At 40.6% G+C, this 23,529-nt stretch overlaps 2 protein-coding genes across 4 annotated transcripts in view; one reads left to right on the top strand and one right to left on the bottom strand.

The window, feature by feature from the left end:
* The window catches only part of LOC134519789 (uncharacterized oxidoreductase ZK1290.5-like), a 49,936-nt gene extending 48,530 nt beyond the window's left edge, over window positions 1–1,406 (bottom strand). For all 3 annotated transcript variants that reach the window (XM_063344412.1, XM_063344411.1, XM_063344413.1), the window contains exon 1: window positions 1,252–1,406. In XM_063344412.1, coding sequence (XP_063200482.1) covers window positions 1,252–1,336 — 85 coding nt within the window. In that variant the 5' untranslated portion in view covers window positions 1,337–1,406. The remainder of the gene's footprint in view (window positions 1–1,251) is intronic.
* Window positions 1,358–22,870, top strand: DPH5 (diphthamide biosynthesis 5). Its single transcript, XM_063344414.1, has 8 exons — window positions 1,358–1,470; window positions 1,634–1,816; window positions 4,776–4,900; window positions 8,216–8,324; window positions 18,248–18,368; window positions 20,506–20,545; window positions 21,620–21,723; window positions 22,623–22,870. The coding sequence occupies exons 2-8, from the start codon at window positions 1,682–1,684 to the stop codon at window positions 22,844–22,846; spliced, it is 858 nt and encodes a 285-aa protein (XP_063200484.1). The 5' UTR covers window positions 1,358–1,470; window positions 1,634–1,681; the 3' UTR covers window positions 22,847–22,870.
* Window positions 22,871–23,529: the final 659 nt, after the last annotated feature.

The following is a 23,529-nucleotide window of genomic DNA, read 5'->3' as shown; positions in this document are numbered from 1 at the left end:
CACCGAGTAAATGGATTTGGAATTCAGAATAGTATAAAACTGATATTCCCATGAAAAAAGTACTTTGCCGCCAGCCAAGCTTGGGTTTATACCATCTACAGTCCAGTAGAAAAGAAAATCATTTTCCCCTTTTCTCTAACAGCTGAAAGAAAAGAAATGCTTTGCTTGCTTTGTGGGGAGAAAAAAAAATTAAAATCCTTCTTTTGAATTTCACAGACAGTTCTATGGCCCAAATTCTCATTGCAGGAATGTATTCTGGTCGGCCTGTAATTTGTTTTGCTAGGACTGAACGCAATAGCTTTCCTGAACTACCACTAGCATTAACTCAGACATGGTCTTACAAGGACTTCTAATTTCTTCCCCATGTTCACATTTTAAAACCCAAATTCTTCAGAGTTTAACCAATTCTATTGCAGAATTTCTTACCACAAGTTGACAACAAAAGTAAATACAAGTTATAAGAAAGTTAATTTCCCTTTGTGTTTTCATCTTTTCAGTCACAATTTTTTTTCTCTTAAAAACCTATTAAAAGTGTCATACACACTTGTGCGAGCAACAGCCAAAAACATGTGTTTGCCAAATTCCAATATGCCACTACACCTTGGTTTTCAAGAAGAAAAAAAAAAATTGCACACCAGATTCTGATGCATTGCCAGGGCTTAACAGCATTTGGATTTTTTCAGTGTACACACAGGCCACACGTTCCTGCAACCGCAGGGCACAAAGTTCTCACAGGCTGCCTGACTCTAACACGGTGCTGAGATTCCTACACAAGCCTTCAACCGCAACAGGTGCGGCCCACAAAAAACCCCAACTTCCAGTAAAATTCAGGCTTGAAAGTCCGCTTTAAAGAAAAGCCTCATAAAACAAAACAAACAAAACAAAAACGTCGAGTAATACCTTGGGGGAGGCAGGAGGTTTGTACTCCCAGGCAGAAAAGTGCCTGTCCTCCCACTTGCCTGGCTGTGGGGCAGCAGGAGGAGCACCAGAAGGTACCATTTAACAGGGCAACGAAGATTCACCCAGTAAGAAATAAACCTTTGGAGGACCGCAAGGCCCAGCTCAGCCCAGGCCACCTCAGGAGGAGCCTCGAGCCCAGCCTGCCCGCGGCGGGCCCGAGGCCGGGCCGGCGGCAGAGCCAAACCGCGAGGAGCCGGCCGAGCCTTGCTGTGAGCCCGGCCGCCTCACGACGCCTCTCAGAAGGAGGCGTCTGCGGTACGACCTTGGGCCCGGCCCCGCCGCGGCACTTACCAAGCCCCAGCACCGGGATGCTCCGGCCGTTAGCCAACGGCAGCACAGGACAGCCGTGCGCCCCACCCCCCTCCGCCGCGGCCATGCTTAACGGCGGCGGCCCGCGCCCGCCCCGCCGCTGTGGGGGGGACACGGGACTACAACTCCCGGCAGCCCCTGCGGCCGCCCGGCGCCGCAAAGCGCGGAGGGCGGCACGGCGGTGCGGCCGGCGGGAGGCAGGTGGGAGAGGGGCCGTTGGCGGCGGATGGGCGCGCCCAGCCGGCTGTGGGGTGGGAGGAAGCCAAGGGGTGGGTGACAGGAGCGGGGAGACGCGGGGTGAGGCCTCGGCGGCGTGGTAGGGAGTGAGGTGCCCCGGCTGATCCCCCTTTCCCTCCCGTGATAGGTGACGGCGGCGGCTGTGGGCCTGGCGGCTGTAACGGCCGCCTCGAGGATGCTGTATCTGGTCGGGCTGGGCTTGGGAGATGCCAAGGACATCACGGTGAAGGGGCTGGAGGTGGTGAGGCAGTGCCGCAGGGTGTACCTGGAGGCCTACACGTCCGTCCTCACGGTGGGGAAGGAAGCGCTGGTAGGTCCGGGCGCTGGTGTGGGGCAGAGCCCTGAGGCCTCTCCCGCAAAGCCTGAGGAGGGTGCTGGGGCTGGCGGGCCGGTGACGCCCGCAGCAGAAACTGACAGTGCATGTTCTCGGGGAAAGTGCGTACGTGACCTTCGCGTACTGAGAAAATCGTTTCACCACTTTGTGAGAACACCGGAATGAAAAATAAATTTTCCCTCCCGCAAGTAATGTTTGTGTTTTAACACTAGTTTTCATCTTAAATTCTAGCAACTTGGCAATCCTGAAATCTTGGAGAACTTGGTCAGAAAAATGTCTGATCAAATTTTAAAGAAAATAAATAAAATACATACCAGAAAAATACATATTTTGGAGCCTTGAACCTCTGTATCAGCCTGAGGTGTTGTGCCTGCTGGGAATAATAACTGGAGCATCTCAAGTTTCCGTGTTTCCTTGTGGGCCAGGCTGTCTCACCATGACTTCCAGAAAATAGACAGTTTAGTGAGAGATGGGCTGCTGAACAACACGGAGATAAGCTTTTTGTTAGTAAACACGCCTTGTGGAAGAAGACAGTAGTAAAAACGTACAAATTATAACTCTGATGGGCTCACCCATCAGATAGAAAAAGTTCAGTCTTGAAATAATATCAAAAAATGGGCTAACCTGCCCAAAGAACAGAGATCTCATCTCCAAATAAACTGTGTAGTACTATACAGAGATGCTGTCTGGGTCTTGGATGCTGTATAGCCATAATGTATTGTATACATATCTGTATGTACATACAGTACATGAGACTTTTAGCTTATAGTCAGCATTTTGTGGTTTCCACGTACAATTCCCATAGAATATTTGGCGCCATCTCTGGTATATCTGCTGTGTTTTAAAATTAAGATACGCTCCATGTTTTTCTGTTTTTTCAATACACTGAAGCAATCTGAATTGAAATCAGTCCATTCAAAACAAAATGTTATTTTTTTAATTGTTGGATAGTTGGAAAATTGCAAAATAGAAATGATTACTTGGATACATTTACTTTGCAAAATCTGCATTTGCTATAAAAAAAATGATGGATTCCTAGCCAGCTGAAAATAAAACAGCAAGAAAAATGCTGAATATTTTTGGTGTGGTTATTCTTGGGGGTTTGTTTGTTTTGGTTTTTTACTGTTTTAAGTCTTTTGGAAACCTTGAAGTCCCAAATCTGAGGTAATTTGGGAAAAATGATGAATAAAAACAAAGTAAAAGTTGCTATCTTGCCTAAGAGGGAATATAGGAATAAATCACCAAGTGTCGATACTACAGCCCAGTTCACATACAAGTGACAATGCTGAATGTTTTATTTAGTAATCTGAAGGTCAGCCTCTCCTAATCAATATGAAAAGTTATGGGAAAGCTCTCAAGAGATCTGGAATCCCTCTTTCCTGGAGGGATTTTCTGGAAATCCTCCTTTGCTGATGCATCTGATATGCTCTATAGTGTGCATTCACTTACAGTGCTGGACTAAAGTTACTCTGGTCTAATGGTAAACTCACCAAAATGTACGTAGCATTGTTACTGTATTCTCAGCACAGAGTGCTTTGCTTTATAGATCAGCTCCTATTGCTACCCTACTACTTACTAATGCGCATCTAGTGTAAGACACCTAATAAAAATAAGTGGGGTGTCAAAATTTCTTGGAGTTTGTTTAGTAGAGACCTCAGGAGTACTCCAGGGTGGCCATCAACTGTTCTCAATCACAGATACAAGATTTGCTTATACATTTATTCGGTCCCCTTTCTATCGCATCTGTACAGGTTGCAGTCTGTTTCTCAAGCAAAATAATATCCTCATTTTACAGAGGTGGAGAAACTTAACCAAAAATAGCGAGGAAGTCATCTTTAGAAAAGGGAACCGAACCCAGTAAGTGAGTACTCAAGCTATTGCATCCAATCCATCATTTTTTTTCTGGAAGCACTACTCCGCTTCTGAACAAGTGTGATGGTTGTCTTGTCAATTCACTATTCTTGGTGGACAAAGATGAATCTATCACTGAAGTCACAGGAGAAGTCAGAGGAAAATCTTTCTGGATCATAACTGATTAATAGATTTATCAATTTGTTAATATTTATGATATCACCCACATTTTCTGAATACTATTTAGAACAAAACCACCTTTTTCATCTATGCCCTGAGAAAAAGAACCTTTATCTAATCATGTAAAGACCATGCGAAATATATGGTAAAATATGACTTACGGAGACAGGTATGTTCAGGATGGTCAGATAACATGTTTCTAGAACTAACTGAAGTTTTGTTACACATGAGGTTGATTCTGGAAATAATGGTATTTAAAACATACAAAGAGACACAATAATTACTGAGCTGCTGAAGGAAAGCAAAGGGTGCAATCTAATACATGTTTACCTGTATACATGGTAAAGTATTTCTTACAGAGAACTGAAGATGAAAGATTAATATTAAATCATTACTTAGATGTGGTTAGTTACAATGTATGAAAGAAAAAATCTAAACTAGGTTTTGGTATAGCTAGTGTCGTATTTGTATCTGGTTTGATGTCAGTATTGTAACTAACCTAAGCAGTTCGGCTCAGACTTGTGAAGGGGGATGCCTTATCGTAGGATGACCAGTTAAATTAACTATACCTAGAGTCCACCCAAGTACCTTCAGTATGCAGGTGTGACTGAACTGCTTCTGGAACAGCTCCTCAACTGACACAGAAGGCATAAAAGACCCAAGTCAGTATTAGAGTAATATGCTTGACTAATTTTTGTCAACTCAGGAGCTGCTTTATGGGAAGCTTACGTGTTCTTGCAACGGGAGACAGGGTTCTTCAAGACATGGGTCAGACTCTTGGGGGGAATAATAAAGTTGGCCTTCCCCGTGTCCATTGTCTGTGTTCCTGAGTAAGCACGCACAGAGATATGAAAACACTTTCAAGTATTTTATTTTGGTGTTTCTTATTAATTTCAATTTCTAGGAAGAGTTTTATGGAAGAGAATTGATTTTGGCTGACCGAGAAACAGTGGAACAAGAGGCAGACAGCATTTTAAAAGAAGCTGATGTTTGTGATGTTGCATTTCTTGTAGTTGGAGATCCCTTTGGGTAAGACAAAGCAACATTTTAATTATTGCTCTAGCTTGATCGTTCTCTTTTTTCAATAGGAAGAAGCCAAACTCCATAACTGTAATTTTTTATGAAGAAGCTGATTTTCAGACCAGAAGCACTTCTTATGCCTTTGTATATTTGTTATTGCATTACAAATATACATGCAATTGTCTGCACTTTATCTTGCTTTGGAGTTTTCTTGCCCAGATATCCCTTATAGATAGGAATGTGGACCCTCCAGGATGTATAAATCTTTCCTTCAGCAGTCACTTATCATTTCATTCTCCATGCTAGCTTTTATAGAGAATATTTTGTTTCAGGTTTTATCTGCTGACAGAAGAAATTCTAGGATATCACATAATTAAGACATGTGCTATGTTTTGAGAGAGTATTCTTTTAGTTGCTATTTGTACTTATAAACTGCAGCTTTTATGCTCAGTTGTTTTACAATGAATACTGATTGTTGGTTGTACAGTGCTTCTGCTTTGATATATGCTACTTTTTAAAACCACTTAGGCCGTTATAAATGTCTTCTCATTTTGGTTTATTAAGCCTTTTGTTTCCACTTTTTATTCCTGCTGAAAAGTATAGTCTTTTTCTATCACCAGAAGGATCTCCTTCTGTCTTTTCAGTCAGGCATCATCAATCTGTAATGTCAAGCCACAGAGAAGAGCTTTTAGTCTCCAGCTGGTGATTCAAGATTTATACCACAGTGTTAAGGGGCACAAGAAAAATCAAATCACTGAGCACCCTATTTGTAAGTGAAAAAATAGAAAGAGTTTATGAAAAAGAGGAGCAATGTGCACATCTGTCAAAAGCAGATAATTTATTTAAATACAAGTTGAAGGGAATTGGCAGGAGATTATTACATTAAGCTAGCAGACGATGATTCAAAAATATTAATTGTACTCTCAGTGCATCTTAACATTAAAATTAGGATTCACGTAGAGCGTAGAGCCACGTTACCTGTACCCTTGTGCTCTGATATAAGTACACAAAATGAAAAAAAAAATCTACGATGTATTGAAATGTAATTTCTACTTTTAAGCAGTATTTTGATCTGCCTCAGTTATCATTAGTTTCAGTGTTTTAATTCTGATTAACATACTACATCATTGTAGAAAACGACACTTTTTTTGAATGAGTTGCTTCTCTCATTTATGTTTATGTTCTTAGCTCTTAATATTGCAGCTAGAACTGCTCCTATGCCCACATAGGGCCCTAAGGATTTAGGGGTTCATGAGTTTACTAGGGAAGAGTACTGGCTGTTTCTGTCCTAAGAGAAGAGATATGGGAGGAGGATAGAAGCCGTATGACTGCAGCCGATCGTAGAGTTTCAAGTATATTTGCAGGTCAGAAGAGTACTTGGCAGCCTTAAGAAGTCTCAGGTGTTGGTGGTTAATGGTTAAAGTGATAAAACAAGCTATGCCCATATCATTCTCCTCAGTGTTGTTCACTGCAAGTTTTTATCTGCATTCGTAGTGACAGCAATGGATGCGTTAGCAGGAACCTGACAATTTTAGTAGTGTACTGGAAGACCCACCTTCATCTAGCCTGGTGCTAACATTCATGTTATTACTACCCATAAAGCTCAAAATCTGCATCGGTGACAGAAAATACTAGTATAGCTCTAGGTGCAGAGGGCTGACTCCATGAAGCCTTTGCTGGTATTAGCTAAGTGCTCATGAGGGCACTTCTGCTTTTAACTATAGTCATTATGGACAGATCTACTGGGAGAAAATACTGGCTGAGCAGTTTTCAGTGAATAAAGCCAGCTGATCCCTTGGTCAATATTAGCATAACCACAAAATCCTCCAGTGCTCCTTGTCCTGTGTATGTGAAGGGAGTAATACAAGGCTGTAAAACTAGTCCCCTCTTCTCTTAGAGCAGGCATTCTTAATACACCTTTGCTTGTGGAAGTCAGGCACATAGTTTGTTTACTAACCTAAGTGGTGTTTTAGATCACTTCACTGCTTTCTGCTAGGTCTGGGAGTCTGTTTGTACCAGGGTCTCTGATTTCCCAAATTCAGATTCCTCTTTTTTTTTTTCCCCTCCAGTGAAATTGATTTCTTTTTTATATGATTGATCCTTACCGCCTTGCCAGCTGCTGACACATTTGTGTTCCGCTCTGAAGCACCTGATCTACTGATTGCTGCTAGTCAGACATGCAGTGTCAAAATTATCAGACTGAAAATCAGGGGAATTCTGTTAGGGTAACTGAACCAGGCTAGGGTGAAAGCAGTCTTCCTATTTAATTATTCTGATTGGCATACACTATTTCTTTCTTTGCTTCCTTCTTTGGAATGGCCACACAGAAATGTGTGGTATGTCTTGGGAATGAGTTGTTTAAGGCCATTGTTCAGGTTTGATAAATTTAGGCAAGGGGTAGGGTAGGTGGATTTTCATATTTCATGTGGAAAATGGAGTGTGCCTAGCACGTATGCAAGCATACATAGCATGTATGTAAGCATACATGCAAGAAAGATACATATGTAAACATTGCTGCAGTTCAAAGATTTGCTGGATCTATATATACTTACCATCTTAGAAGGACTCCAATCCCAATTGCGTTAACTACAAGCCCAGTAACGCTTGCACCAGTCACTGCAAGGCGTTTATTGAGCATTAGACTTGGAGCCAAATTTAGCTCAGTTCTAAGCCTAACTAGAATTTTCTTAATTATTTCAGAATAAACTTGATCACTCAAACTTAGGCATTATGAATTTGAATAATTCGGCTTAAATATTATAAAAGTTGATTTAGTCTAAGGATGTTTTTACTAAGTACTGCATGCAGTTTACCTCAGTGTGTTTGAAGTTCTTGCTGGAGTGTGTTGCTTTCCTAGCGTGCACCGGTGCAGATAGGAGAAGGCCTGGCTGTGCAGCAAGTAAGGGAATATTGGAGTTTTGTGGAAGCCTATGCCAAGAAGAGTTGTAAATTCAACAGATGTCCAACAGACATCTGCAGAAGACAAAGGATAAAGGGAACTTTCCTTTTCAAGTACTTGCCAAAGCTACTTTAAAAAGTAACAATTGTGTTGGTGTTACAGTTTAAATTATGCCAGAAAGCTGCAAAGAACCTCAGTATACTGAGGATGCCTGTATTTTCAGCTAGGGAAGATGACATATGGAAGCCTTATTGGAGTTTTTACTTTCCTGTAACAATTAGTCAAGTTATTGTTGCCCTTTTGGCACCTCTGCCTTGCCCTAGTTGTGAAGGGTTTCATTTTACTTCCAAAACGAAACTATAATGCTAATGACACTTGGTCACTTTATCTTTTCAACCTGTAATTCCTTTCTCTTCCAAACACAGGGCCACAACACACAGTGATTTAGTACTACGTGCAGTAAAATTGGGTATTCCATACACGGTCATTCATAATGCTTCGATAATGAATGCAGTGGGCTGCTGTGGTTTACAGGTAATATTTTTGTATATATGCTATTGCACAACTGCTAAACTTAGAATTCGGGAGCTCTTCTACTGCTGTAGCAGTGCATGTTGCAATCTGAAGTTTGAAGATCTGTAGCAACTGTACACTTCTGTTGTCAGAATTTGTTAACACTTCCTTTTCAGCACGTTCCATGTCAGCAAAAGTCCCTTTTGATGAGTGCATGAGTAAATGAATAGTAACACTTCTGTTCTTCTCTGCTGTTTAACTTCCCTCTGCCCCAGGAGACTTTGATATTTAAGTTATTTTACAGATAAAGCTTTGCTCGTGTTGGCTTCCTTCTACTACTGATGGTCACCTGATAATTTTATTCTTAAATTAGGTTGTTATCCTGTTGAGAAATATGCTGGTCTTGTCATAAAAGGAATACATGCACAAGCCTACCTACATGCCCAACTTAGATCATAACTAATTCCAAAATCTTGTATATGTTGTATTCTTTCTCTCCGACGTTGACCTGTCTTTACTTTCTGCCCATCTGCTGAGAGAGGAGGGATTTGCCTAGCCAAGGACTAGAAGAACAAATGACAGTTTTTGTGCTTCTTGAATTGCTAAAGTAGAAGAGGTCTAGTATCCCCCAAGAAAATACTTCACTGCTTCCATTTACACATGTATAGGCCCATTATTACTTTTCCTGCACGAAAATTGTTACGGCCGTGTCTGTATCATAACTAATCACATATGAATTAGTTGAAGCTTTCCCCTCTTGTTTTCATTCATTACTTTAACACAGAACCTGCCCTCTCAAGGTTCAGAATGGTTCTCTTTGTATGGGAACCGCTAAACCAAGCTCCCAGTTTACCAAAACAGAAAGCAAGCACAGGAATGTAAGTGTACTACAGACAAGAATTGAGAGTTTGAACAATAAGTTATCATCACTGAAGGAGGAAGCATTCCTTCCTAGCTTAGCATAAAAGAACACCATTTTTGAGTTTCAAAAAAAGAAGTGACACCTTCAAATTTGCACTGACAAACTCCAATAGCCTTATTTCAAGGCTGCCCAGCAGCAGAAAATCTGTTGCAGTAAGTTGGGTATTATCTCTGTCTTTGATCACATCTGAGTGGTTCAGAAATGCGAGAGCCCTGTCTGAGCTGGCAGTTCAGCAACACTGCATTGACGCCTGTTCAGAGATGTGAACGCTAATGGGAAAGCAGCGTAGGATTCACATTCCTTATAATTCTTCCCGTGAGCACTTTCTTAGTGATGCCTGCCTGTTGCTGTTAAGACTTGGGCAAAATTATCTTTTAGGAAGGAAATAGGCTCCTTGGTGTCTAAAATCTACACATACAGCAGACAGATGGCAGCTGTCGCATGACTGCACTTACTGGGGCGGGTAACACAAGGGTTGAGGCTGGGGCTCACCCTTTCCCCTTTTGGCTTCATGGTGGTGCAAAGTTTGCTTCTGCTGTCAAACTGTTGACAAGTAGTTTCTACTACCCACTATCTTTTCACTGTTCTTTTACATTCATTAGGAAGGAAGATGCAAGGCCTATAATCCCGAAGAGAACAGATGACTAAGCTTTCTGAAAGTTTGCTTCCCCCACAACTCCAGCTAGGCATAGGAAAGAGAAATATAGAGCTTCTAGGTTAACTGAAAAAAAGAGCAGAAAACTAACTGGGAATATGTTGTGAACAGACCATAACTTCACATATGCCAAGTTTTGGAGATTAGTTTACTATTCCCTTATCCCATGCTGAAGGGAACAGACCAAGAAGGAAATGTGATGTTAGTCACTCTGGCGTTAATCCCCTTTTCCATTCTGGCTTGGGAGGGGCTGCCTTCTTATAAGTCAACATTCCTGTTGTTGTATAAAGCATTATAGGAAATAGTGATCATATTGTATTACCGGACAGACTATAACCAGCTGTGTGTTTAACTCCTCATTGCTCCTTACAGGCATAAACAGCAAGTGAGAGGTATCTTACAAAAAAGCAGCCTCTGATATAATTAGAGTTGTGGTGGAAGTTTATAATTTCTTTCAACAGTCTTTACTTGCATGGCTGTCTCCTGCCATCAATTTAGTTTTGGAGTTACTGTGTTTCAAATTGAAAAGTTGCTGTCAAGTATAGCAGGGATTCCTCTTTTGCTTCACCACAGAAAAGGCTTGGCTTTTTTTCTTGTTTTAATCTGATTGTGATACAAAACCTCTTTCTTTCTTACTAGAGAAAAACAGGAAACACCTTTATACGCTGTTCTGAAAGCCATGTGCGTAGTGAGCTGTAACTGCTGATTAGGCCCTCAGTAAAATGCAGCTACAGCCCACTCTGTTCACAAAAGAACATGTCTCGTGTCATCAGAGCAATGTTTCTGTGCAGCCAACAACATTCTGGTAGTTGTGCAGTTTTCCTGTACAGCAGTGGGTTACTGAAATCAGTAGAGCATTAGTGACAGTTTATCACCTTCAATTCATAGATATATTTCTTGCCAAATTGTAAAGAAGGGTGAATATCTATTTTCAAATACTTTTTTTTTTTTTTACCATCTTGACCATTTAACAGAGTCAGTGCAACTGTTTTGAAGGCTGCACAGGTGAAGACTGCATTTGTATAAAGAACAGGGGGTATTTTAGTTTTGAGAATTAAACTTTTTGAACTTCTAGGAAGCTCTCACAGATTGATACAATGAGCTATAGCTATTGAAAGCAAGGGATAGTATAACTTGCCAAAGTATTAGTCTGACTAGGCATAAGACTCTATGACTTGCCATGGCTCCCTTTCTTACGCTGTTCTTGCTATGCTTCACTGTGTCAGATTTATTTTTTTTTCCCCAAAGCTGAAGAACCTCTTTTCCCTCAAAAACAAATGAATACAGTGGCAGGGGAGAAGCCAGGGAAAGTGTGGGAGTGCCTCTTAGCATTTTCTCTGCAGGTTCACCTCTTTTGTCTGGAATCTGACACGTAGGTATGTTGATCACTGTGACTCCTGTTGTAGTGGGGGACAACCACCAGTGAAGAAATTAATGCAGTTTAGTATCTATGCACACTGCCAGGGAAGTCAGGGAGTGGGGACTGAGGTCCCGAGGGGAAGGCCAAAATTCTCAGAGAGCACTTCTAGTAGGTGGTAACTAGTGAGGCAGTTCAGCTTTCCTCAGCATCAGCTTCACTGTAGTTCTGTACCTTTGGAAAGCTTAGGGTTTTAGGTAACGAGTTTACCTCTGTTTACCTGTTCTACCATAGCTCAGCTACGCTGTGAACAAGACTTTGCCTTGGCTCTATCCGACTAGGATTCAGCACTGCAAGCTGAGAGCAAAGGGAGAGCCTAGCCTGACTTCCATGGCTTTATCCATACCTACACTTGTTTTTCAGAATAGGGCTGATTGATTGATAAGGCTTTTAGCCCTAGAATAAAGAGGCAGAAAACTCAGGATCTCTAATTTACACCGTTTTCCTACCTTCCTAATCTGCATGACATCCAAATTAGTTTGAGAAGGTCAGTGGCCACAGGGGTGCTCTCAGGACGCAATTCTCTTAGATCCAGTTCTGGTAATGTGTCTTCGAGATAGCAGTGTGGATGGTCAAACACACGAGGAAGACTACATCATACTGACCTGTGATGCATGTGAAGGAATGATGCAACTTGAAATGGCTTCAGATAATGGCATTACCATAAAGAAAGAGGATTGAGAACTAAAGTGCAAAGCCAGAGGCAAGCCATGGGACTAGTGTTGCTAGTTTCGAAAGCATTTACTTTGTATTTTGGTAGGGTGGCTAGAAAAAAACACATCATGGCAAAGACCTGCCTTTCTTTCGAGACATACCCACTTTCCACCTGAATAGCTTCAGAACAAACATCTGCATGTCCTCTTGTTTCATTCAGTGACTCATATTGATTTTTTTTTTGCAGTCCAGTTAATTCTTGTAAGACAATTACAGTTATAAAATAGTTTTGTCTTTTCACTACTAGCTGATCACTTAAATGCAAAAGCAGTGCTTACTATGTTATTTTTGAGTCTTTACTGAACAGATGAGTACATTTTCAGTGTCAAGTAGAAAAATACTACTTATAGATAAGAAAGCTGAAGGATGCTATCATTACTCATTGTGCTCATAGTCAAATAGAAAACCTGTGGTAGCTGTAGGAGCAGAACCTCTGAGTTCCACCCTCTCTCTCTGTGCCCTGATCTTCAAAAATACTCTTTGCTCTAACAGGAGGGCCTCTACACAAAGGGTTTTTTATTCACTGACAGTTAGAACAAACTGTTTTCCATCACTGGTTGGTTTTCTCACTTACTACCAGCTTCCGACCCTTTTAGAAGGTGGCATTTGTGTCTCAAACCAATTCAGGTTAAATCAGTGCTAGTCACACTACTTTATTACTCGCAACTGCTGTTCAACTTAGTGCCACTTGTCTCTAGCGGACATGACCCAGAAACATCCATCTAATCAGAATAGATTTTTTTCTCCATTTAGATATCTCCATTTCAGATTAGTAACCCAAGTGACCAGGGTGGGAAGGAATCATTGTTTGATGTTACTGGGAAGAGTCCTAGAAGGTTATTAAAGATAAGGTGACATTACCTTGGAGGGAAAAATCCTGTCCTGTTCAAGTTTGCTTGGAGTTTCTGAGTCTTTTGGTAGCTGAATTTTATTCTGCTTGTGGAGTGGCTATTTCCTGTATCAGCACTTAGGAGATAGCCAAGAAACAAATGTGTTCTTCCCTTCAGTTGCTTTTATGTGATTTGTTTCAGCTGCCTCCTGAAGACTGCAGTCATGTGGAGTGGGCTTCCCTCTGCCAAACATCCTTTTCTTCACAGTTCCTTTCTCTCTGGCATGTGCTAAGGGGACTGGAGGTTTTTGGGACAGCTGAGCCAATCTTTTGGCTTGCAGTGCAAAAAGGAGTCATAACCCCATATGTGTGAATGGTAAAAGCTTTCAATTTCATGTGAAGGTTCTTATGAGAGAAATTCACAGTTGCTAAAGGTCCGTGGTACTAAGTAAGATAGCGTAAAGGGCTAGAGCTAGGCTTGTGGTTGGTTCATATGACCAATTACAAGCAAAAATGAAGCTTGACTGATTCTAGCTACCTCTTTGTTGATGATTGTCCTACCTCCTAATCTGTTCTCTGGCAACAGTATATAATATAAAGAACAGCAGAAGCCCTTTAATCTGATGTATATGGTCTGAAGGGTTGTTGATGTGTTGCAGAGGATGGGGGAAAAACCTGACTTGTTAGGTTCCTTCTTTGAGGATGAACGTTGCATAGCGTCATGTCAAAACTCTTATGACAAAGATAAACAAAATGTCTTAGCTTTTCTGTTCATTGCGATTTACCAAGAAGAAACCTGGGATAATGCAAGGTGCTCTACAGTCTCCAAATTCCATTTCAGAAGAAAGAGCCTTTTGGTGTTTGTCAGCGGATGTGATCAAGCTGTGCAGTATCTTCATTTGCAGAACACACCGGTCCTGTGAGAACTATCTGCAGTGTAACCTGTGACCATCTCTATACAGAACATAGCTGAGTAGTGTTTCAGTCCTGCAGGGTTTACAGGCATTTGCCTGTAAATGGTGGATACAGGTGCCGGGTCCTTTTTAAGATTCCTTTTTACCTTCTTCCCCTGACATCTATCCAGTTCTGAAGCTGTTTGAAATTTTAGGAGAGGAGGCAGGCAAAGAATTGCTTTGTCACCATTGCAGCTGATACAGCAATAATTCTGGGAAAGATGCTGTAAAAATAAACATTTACATTTTGAAATGTTTACTTCTTGGTTTCTCTGCAGCTGTTGCCCTGTTGACCTTTAATATTATCTTGCATCTTCTCTCCTGCTTGCTCTAGTACTTTTTAGAGGGGATGGGGGATCTTCCTTTTTTAATTTCCCTATTTAGTCCCAACTTGTTCCTTCTTTTTATGCCCTATATTTTTGTGGTGATTAGCCACACCAGTATTTTAAGTGAGGACTGTTGATCTGGATAGCTTGAGGTGTCTGGTGTCATTCAGACTGGCCATTAACAAAATTGCTCAGCAGTTTCATTGGAATTTCACTTGCTTGCAGGCTTTCTGGGCTGAGATCATGGTGCAGCACTTTGTCTCTCATAGTTTATTCCAGCCTCTCAACTGGCAATCAATTCTGCTTATATAGACAACAAGCAAAATAAGAAATATCATTAATAGAAGGGTTAAAAATACTAACTGAAAACAGTCACCTCAGTACTAAAAATTGTCAGACGTTCTTTCATATTACGTGTGAAGTTGTAGCTCATTCTGAGGTGATGAAAGTGTGAGTTAAGAACTGCTTTCTGCAGTATTTTGTGAAAGGCAGAAAACTCTAGCAGACAGCAGACAGCATTGCCTCGCAGTAGAGAGTTCTGGCTTCCTTTCCTGACTTCGGCTATTGCATTGCAAAATTCAAGTGCACAAAGCTTTGCTTAAGCCAATTACTACTTGGGCGGGGGGGGGAGGGGTATTTCCAAAGACTGAGGTCTTTCAAAATGACCTTTTGAAATTTTTCTGTGAAGTTTTTGAGCATTAGGGAGAAGGTAAGAAGGTCAGTTTCCAAGCTGAGAGCATGAAATGTGTGTCCAACCATTTCACTGAGCCCCTTTGAAATTCTGGCCCTTTTGTGCCTGAGCAGAATGTAGGCACTCCAACAAATCTGATGATTAGTGCAAGTGTGATGCTTGAGATGTGTTAGCTTGTATGGAACAGATCTTGCCCACTCCTAAACCCCAGCTGCTTAATGTAGAGTGCAGCACACAGAAGACCGCTGGGAAACTTCATTTACTGTTGCCTCTCTTTAAAGCTGTGCCAGCAACTGTACAGCATGATTGTTTCACTGACAACATACAGAGCTCTTCATTGTCTTATTAAACTTCTTGGCAATCTCAAAGCATGACATTAATCCTTAGTTGTGTTGCAATACATCTTGGTTAACAAACGTGTCACAATTTTATTCCAACAACAAGCATGATTTCTGGAATTTTGGGTCCCTATTCAGTCTTTTATGGTTGGTAGAGAGAATCTTTTTTAATTTCAGTGAGCTCTGGCTCTGGTGAACCTGCTGTCCTCTGTAACTGATGAATCCTTAGGATAGTAGTGGAATTTTTGGTATTTACTGCTCTCTGCAGCAAGGCTTTTCTTAAAAGTGTGATACTTCATGCTGAATTTCAAGAGGTAGAAATTAGACCACAGCACAGGAAACTGTATTAGGAACAAATTGAATCCACATGAGGTACAGGGAGGGAGTTAAAAATCTAAGTTCTGATACTGTTACGTGTTGCTTCTTTAACACAGGCTTGCTCTGGTGGAAGAGCAGTGCCTGTGTTTGCATGTATGTCACACGTCTGCAGAGATCAATTGCTAGATGAGAAAGAAATATTTGTTTGTGTCTGTAGAAGTGCTTGTAAGGTAATTGGTTACAAGAAGTCAAGCACAACAGGGGTATCCATTTATTACTTCAGTTCCACAGCCTTCATAGGTTGTTGGTGTACCAGAAAGCTTCCAAAGTAGTATTTTTCCCTTTTTAATTTCAAGGTAAAATATGCATGCGTTAATGCTAGGAAATCTATTCTTTAGAAGTTTAGTTAGTAGAGGGGTATAAGTTGCAAAGGCATTTCCAGGCGGGCAATAAAATATGCCCCGTTCCATCTTGTTGGTGTAGAAGCTACTTCTGTGCTGCCCAGGTGCTGAGAAAATGGTGGTTTTTGAGACTATAAGTAGAGTTTTCTATGATATCAATACTCGTGAAGATATTCTGAAGTTATTTCTACTGAAGGGACAGGCCATTTTGACAAAAATGGTTTGTTCTTTTTTTTTTTGACATTCAGTCTTCAGTTTTCATGCAAAACCGGTAAACAAAGGACAGATTCAGTGAATCTGACTGGCAGTGTTTGCACAAAAAGGATAACTTGCTTAACTTCTTGCTGGCAAAGATGATGGAGAATCTTTGTAATGATCAATGGAAAAGAGAAAAATAACAATCAGAAGTGCTGTAGGGTATAAAGTTGAATGCCCAACTTGTTTTTAACATGGGGTTTAAAAGATCTGATTTCCAACAAAATACTTATCAGATAGTAACTTTTACCCTTTTCTGCACATCATTTTCTTTGCTAAAAGACAGAAGTGGAAGTTTCTGTCTTCCAGGTTATCAAAATGCCAAAGGGACAGGGATAACGATTGAGGTTAATTGAGGCCACTTTCTGCAGTGAAGGAGGTCTGCTGCTCTTTGGGAAATGACTGCGGTGGCTTTCAGGTGGCAGATAGTAACCTGGTTAGTTAGGCTGGGACCGGACATTTCAGCAGTTGTTGATGACTGAAAGTGTACTACCAATGAGAGTAAAGGTTAACTTGTTCCCAGGTGCTCTAACAGTGAAGGGCAGAAAGAGAAACTCCTTGTTCTAATAGTTTTTCTTCAGATTTGGTACAAAATGGAAAAAGTTCTAGCTAGCCATATGAAAAATAGGCAAAACAGCTTGTGGTTTGTTTTTTTTCTTTTTCTAAAACACAGCCTTGAAATAGTTAAAAAGTTACATCAGGAGCAATTCATTTGGTTCAACCTATATTTAGTTTACTGGAAGAACCTTTAGGTTGTGAAATGTACGCTGCATGTTCTTGTCCTTGTGCTAGAATGAAATATTTAAAAGAGGAAACGTTTTCAGTAATATTCCAGGAATCTTTGAATAAATGCTGTTCCTATCAGCATGAATGGTTAAAATTTGAGCTTTTGGTCCCTTGAAAACGTGTTTCTGCTTTGATACAAATTCTGCTCTGCTGGTGTAAAGGAGTTAAAACCTCAACCTAATGCCGCAGTAAAATAAGTATGTGTAGGGGAATCCCCAGATGGCATGGAGCTGCCACAGCTGCTTCTACAGCGGGTCCTCTGCCAACAGAGCACACACAGTGCCTCCTGGAGCGAACTTGGAAAAGCAGCTTTTCCTTCCAGGTTTACAGAGAAAGTGGGGAGGTCAGTCCATATAGCCATCAATGCTTATCAGTATGTAAAGGGTGGGTGTCAAGAGGATGGGGCTGGACTCTTTTCAGTGGTGCCCAGCGGCAGGACAAGGCGCAATGGGCACAAACTGGAACACAGGAAATTCTGTCTGAACATAAGGAAAAACTTCTTTAGTTTGAGGGTGCCAGAGCACCGGAACAGGCTGCCCAGAGAGGTGGTGGAGTCTCCTCTGGAGATATTCAGAACCCTGGACGCGTTCCTGTCCAGCCTGCTCTGGATGAACCTGCTCTGGCGGGGGGTTGGACTAGGTGATCTCATAGAATCACAGAATGGTTCAGGTTGGAAGGGACCTTAAAGATCATCTAGTTCCAACCCCCTGCCATGGGCAGGGACACCTCCCACTAGACCAGGCTGCTCAAAGCCCCATCCAGCCTGGCCTTGTTCCGGTGTCTCACCACCCTCACAGGAAAGAATTTCTTCCTAATGTCTAATCTAAATCTCCCCTCTTTCAGTTAAAACATTTTTCAGCTTAAAATCTCCAGAGGTCCCTTCCAACCCCTACCATTCTGTGATTCTGTGAATGCAAAGATAGGTAAAAACTTTACAGGTAGTTCATTAGCTGTTCTTTAACATGCTTTACTGTTTGGAGAGTAAAAGAACCACAGCAAATCTCTATTATGAAGAAAAAACAGTTTACTAATTACAGATTTTGCTAAAAAGAAAGGAGGAAATGCAAATGAATGCACTAGAACTCATCAAGAGAAGGTCAGGGCAGCTTTTTTAAAAGGAAGCATTGTTTTTAATGCAATGTTGTATATTTATGAAAGAGCAAACTTAAGCATCTCATAGGAGAGTACACTCCCTGTAGTATGAAACTTCTTTATTAACTAGGCTCAGGACTTTGCAGTGTTGCCAGTTGTTCATGATTTTCATAGCATTTTTCTGTATGCTCTACTACTTATTTTTTTCTCATTGTGCATGTGTTAATGCATTTGCTTTGCTTTACAGTTGTACAATTTTGGAGAGACAGTTTCTATAGTTTTCTGGACCGATACATGGAAGCCAGAGAGCTTTTTTGACAAGATCACGAAGAACAGGCAGAATGGAATGCACACACTGTGCTTACTTGGTAAGCAGCAGCTCTCCCGGTTCCTTAGCTACCATCTTCCGCAGCACCCAGAGACAATAGTGGTAGGCATGAGATGAAGTCTACAATTAAACAAATGTTCTTAGCTAATGTATATCTTTAAAAAAATACCAAAAATTGGAATGTTTCTATACGTGTATTTGGAGTCAGTTCAGCCATTGTTCATGCTACAGTGGCCAGGAATTTCTTAATTCCTCTTCAGAAATCCCATAAGAATTATGTCTTTGTAGAGGTCAAATAGGAGCTGGAAGACCATATTTGCTCTAAAGATCAGCATGATTTTAAGCTAGATCAAGCTCAGGATCCAGCTCAGATTGCAGTGACTAGCAGCTATCTTTTATTGACTTAATGAGGTTAGAGCTCAACACATCTGACTTTCTGGGGAGCTAAATCGTACATTTAACCACATTTCTGTTTCGTAAGGTGATTTCCCTTTTCTAAATTATCTAAGGATGTTTTGGCAAAAGGTGATTGTCACGTGAGAAGCTTCAGTGCTGTAAAAAATCCTTACTGATCATGGAGCTGAAACAGAATCCTGCTCCTACCTGACCAGCGTCCCCAGGCTCTGCCGTGGTGCTGGCTGATCTTTTCCCCACCCAACAGCCCTTGGCTGAAAGCCACTCTCTGAGTAACTCTACTAGTCTAGGCAACTCCTTAAAGTTTGTGGAACTGCCTACATATAGACTACAAGATACTTGCATATTTGTATATATAGCTATATATCTTTCTGTATCATCTTTTAGACACAGCTGGGATCGGTCTGTGCTAAATAAATTAATATTTTAAGTAAAAACAAAGTCTGTGGTAACTGGAGGAATCCTGAGCAGGAAACAATTTAAATGTGTAAGCATCACTGCACATCAAACTTTCCAATGCCTTGAAAGTTGTTTGTTTTCAAAATTGGCTAAAAATCATAATTTTGGTAATTTGTTTTAAAGAAGGATGACTTTATGTATGTTTTAAACAAAGATTATTACAACTATAATATGTTAAAGTATTCTATAGAAATCTTGTGGAATTTCTATGATCTCCCTTTTTAATTTTTTTACACAGTAGCGAGAGTAAAAATTTTGAAACTGTAAAATTGAATTATAAATCTCATGCTTCAGAGTCAGTTGTGGTACCTGCATCCAATTGTAGCTGACAGCTGAAAACTACCAATTTCCAAGTTAATTGTTCCCTTAATACTATTTAGTCATTTTGGTCTGTGTATTGATTGTTTATCCAGCTAGACGAGATTACCAGATAAGCAAATGGGACTAAATCTGCACTAAAAAGGTTAGTGCTCACAAACTTCTGAATTCAAAGTGATTTCACAGACATACAAGCAACTTGGTAAACTACGCACAAATAATCTTGCAGATTTACATTTTAAACCCCTTTCTTTATAGTCACTTTGGTTTAGGAGTTGATCATGTAACTTAAGCACCACTTTTTTTTAAAATCAAGATTAAAAATGTATCCAGATTTCACTATGAAAATATTTCGGGAGCACTTGAATACAGATAACATTTGATTGCCTCTTGGAGAGATTGTGGTCAGTTGGAGTTTCATAAAATTGCAGATGTGCAGAGTCTTACCTGATACCTTCTCTTTTTTATTTTTGCCCAAGTTGGTTTTTTTTCCCATAACAGAAGATTGTTCTAAATTTTGATTGGGAGAGGAAGGAAATGCTAACGAAAGTCAGGTTCCTGCATGGCAGTGATGTAATCACTGTCGATCAGTCAGAGGGTTTTACCTTTAGTGACCACGATGTACTCATAACTTAAGAGTACTCCCAGTTCCCTGGTGTGCTTCGACACACAGGCATTTAGCTATCCTACGGTAAATATACCTGCTGTTTGTGTACTGCGCAGTATTTTTATTCATCTACGTTGCTCTGAAATCTGTGAAACTTGCCCTATCTTTGGGTAAAATAACATGCATAAAATGCCAATACTTTGTGATTAATTAACATGTGAAACAGTAGAATGTAATCCACATTCCTTTTGCCTGGAATAGCTAAAACGCTTTTATAAAGTTTATACAATCTGCTAATTAAATTAAGCTTTGCCTACATAGAAAACTAATTGGGAGGTTTGTAGGGAATCTGCGTTGTAATATCTGTTTTGTTCCACAGATATTAAGGTGAAGGAGCAGTCTCTGGAGAATCTAATGAAGTGAGTCACCATTTTGAAAATATATAGAAACGCACAGCGTATCTACGAAGGATTTTTTTGTACAAGGAACAAAAGTTCTTTGCGCATTGTCTAATGCTGAACTTACCTGCCTTCTGCTCTTGTGCTTCTCAGTGGCCAGGGTCTTTTGTTTCTTAAAAGGAGTGCAACATTTTGTTCGTTACAATAGGACCTGGCTTTATTTACAGTAGCTGAATGAAGCTGCAGCACAGCATAAGCTTTTTTTGAACTGTTTCTGTGAGAAGCATTAAGTCAGAATGGGGTAAGCTTTCTGCTTGGCAAATGAAGTGTTATTTTACTGCTGTTCTATCCCATCCTGAAATAGATTAATAGCTGAAACACTGTTCTGAATTCATTCTTCCTTACACGCGCTAGAAACAGTGTGAAGTACTGAATACATACCACCCTTTTTAAACAGCTAAATAAGCAATACATAGAAAATGGTTTAAAGTTCATTTAACTGTATTCACAAAAGCTCTTGCCACATCTTAATCATCTCTTTGCAATCTGTATGTTTTGACAGTGGCGAATATAAATGGTTACTTTATACATATGCTGTAACTCTGGTCTAAATTAACATTTGTGAAGTCTCACAGTATCATTGAGGTTTGTTTATTCTGGAGTTTCAAAATGAAATCTATTTGACTGAATCCACAGTTGGCAAAGAAAGCAGCATTTCATTTAAGAATGCATTTCTAGTCTGTAATCATCTGTCTACAGGGCATTTGACAGAAAAACAGTAGTTTGCCCTTGAATTTAAGCCTAACACATCTTTCAGGAGTAGCTGCAAAACCTGTATATTGCTTCCAGCAGCTGAATTTGCTTTTAGAACTCAAATGATCTGCCAGCTGGAGACCCCGCTGTTTCACAGGTGTGGTGAGAGCACAAAAGACTTCTGTCTTCTGTAAAAATTCCACTCTTGTCTAAAAGGGCCAGGCCCTCAGGCCTGTGTAAGTTCAATTTGCTGGTCTAGAAGTTTCTTGAAATAAACTGTAAGAACGCAAGGGATAATGAAACCGGTTTATGTTAAATTTCTCTACTTTTCTTTCCCTGCAGAGGAAGAAAGATTTATGAGCCACCACGCTACATGAGTGTGAATCAAGCTGCAGAACAGCTTCTTGCCATTATTCAAAACAGGAGGCTCCAAGGAGAAGAACCAGGTACTTCTACTGCAAGATTTCAATCTGCTCCTCCCCCTCTCAAGTCACACACATTGATGAGCCTCTGAACTCTCCTCCCTTCCTCTTAATCTTAGCATTCCCTTGCTTTGCAGTGGAATTGGGCTGCCTTAAATCCTAGTCATGAGATGGATTTGGCAGAGCTGGAAGATAGCATAGTTCAGTGAGCACAGACGAATGAGCGCTAGTGGCTCTTGGAGGTTTAGTCAAAGCCTGAGTTTGGTAACCCTGTACTGTTTCTATCCATCTTTAACTGTGTGCTCTTTGATCCATTAGAGTCACAGGAGGCAGAAGGATTCAGAGCATTTTAGATCAGTCGAGCTTCAAAAATCTCTGCTACATTTTATTTAGACTGGTCACACTCTGCTCTACATGAATACCAGCACAAATCTGGGTTAACCCAACGATGCAGAACTGCGACTTTGACCTTGAATTCTTAACACTAGTCAAGAGCAAACTGGGAAAGGTGTTTATCAAGACCAAAAGTGAAATCACAGCAGCTATAAAGATGTGTCGCAGAAAAATTCTAATAGAAATTCATCTAGCTATAGTCCTCCTTTTAAAAGTATGTTCCTTAAATACCGCTATAAAATGAAAATCCTTTCATTTTATCCTTTATATAGAATGAATCAGAAGCAGTAGTGTCCTCAAGATGAACGTAATTCTAGAATGAATATCATATTCCACTTCTGCTGCCTTCCTATTCTTGCTTATGAACATCCCCGAGATACAGCTTTATTTTCTTTGAAGAACAAGCTTCTTTCTAGGCCACTCCAACGATTTATTAATTGGAGGGTTAAGAAAGCAGTGTTAAAGCTTAAGCATTTTGAGTACTTTTTCCTTTAGTCAACAAATTAAGCATTTAATCTCCTTTCTTACAGAAATTACTGAAAACACAGTTTGTGTTGGCCTCGCACGTGTGGGTGCTCCAGATCAGAAGATTGCTTCAGGAACACTCCATCAGATGTCCACAGTGGAATTAGGCGGCCCACTACATTCCTTGATCATCACAGGCACTATGCATCCTCTGGAATTAGAAATGCTTAAGCTTTTTTCTGTAGATAGTTCCAGTTTTGAAAATAATGCATTTCAAAGGACCACTTAAATAAAAATGAGGCATTTAATTTTTTTTATTCCATCCTTAATTGCATGACAGCATGAAGTTATTCCTGTGAATATTTAGAGCTTGCTTAAGTGCAGTTAGATTGTATATTGCTTCAAAAGACAACACTGTAGGAACATGGACCTGCTTTTACCTGAGGCTACAAACTGCACCTGCTGGTTATCAGCTTCTAACACGTAGACACCCCCGGAAACCCTGAAACCTTAAAACCCCTTTGTCTGATTCAGTTCATTGACATCTACGCCAGTCTTAGGTTGATGACTAGGATAAGAAGCGCAAGCAGAGAACTGAAGAAGCCTACCAGGCAGCTGTCTGCCATCACTTTTGCGGTAGGACATAAATGAAGCCTACTGCATACATGGTGGCATTTTAGATGTTAAATTTTGCTTTTCAACTTTCCAGAAAGTTAGTAATTCTCTCAGCAACAGAAACCATGAGTGTGCAAAACCTGTCAGATCTGTATCCATCTTTACCCTTGGGAGAGGGAATATAGACAGGTCACAAGGTTCTTTATGTCTAAACCAGGAAGAACACAAACTCCCCCCTTGGACGGTTGGTGAAACAGAGGGAGAAGCTGCGCACAGTTTCTTACTTCAGAAGGTTGCAACTTAAAATAGAACTGGATTTCTTCATGTGTTAGTGCTAACATTTATGGAGTGCTGGAC

Source organism: Chroicocephalus ridibundus, chromosome 8 (genome assembly GCF_963924245.1).
Source record: "Chroicocephalus ridibundus chromosome 8, bChrRid1.1, whole genome shotgun sequence".
Taxonomy (NCBI): Eukaryota; Metazoa; Chordata; class Aves; order Charadriiformes; family Laridae; genus Chroicocephalus; species Chroicocephalus ridibundus.
This window is presented reverse-complemented; position numbering and strand designations above follow the sequence as displayed.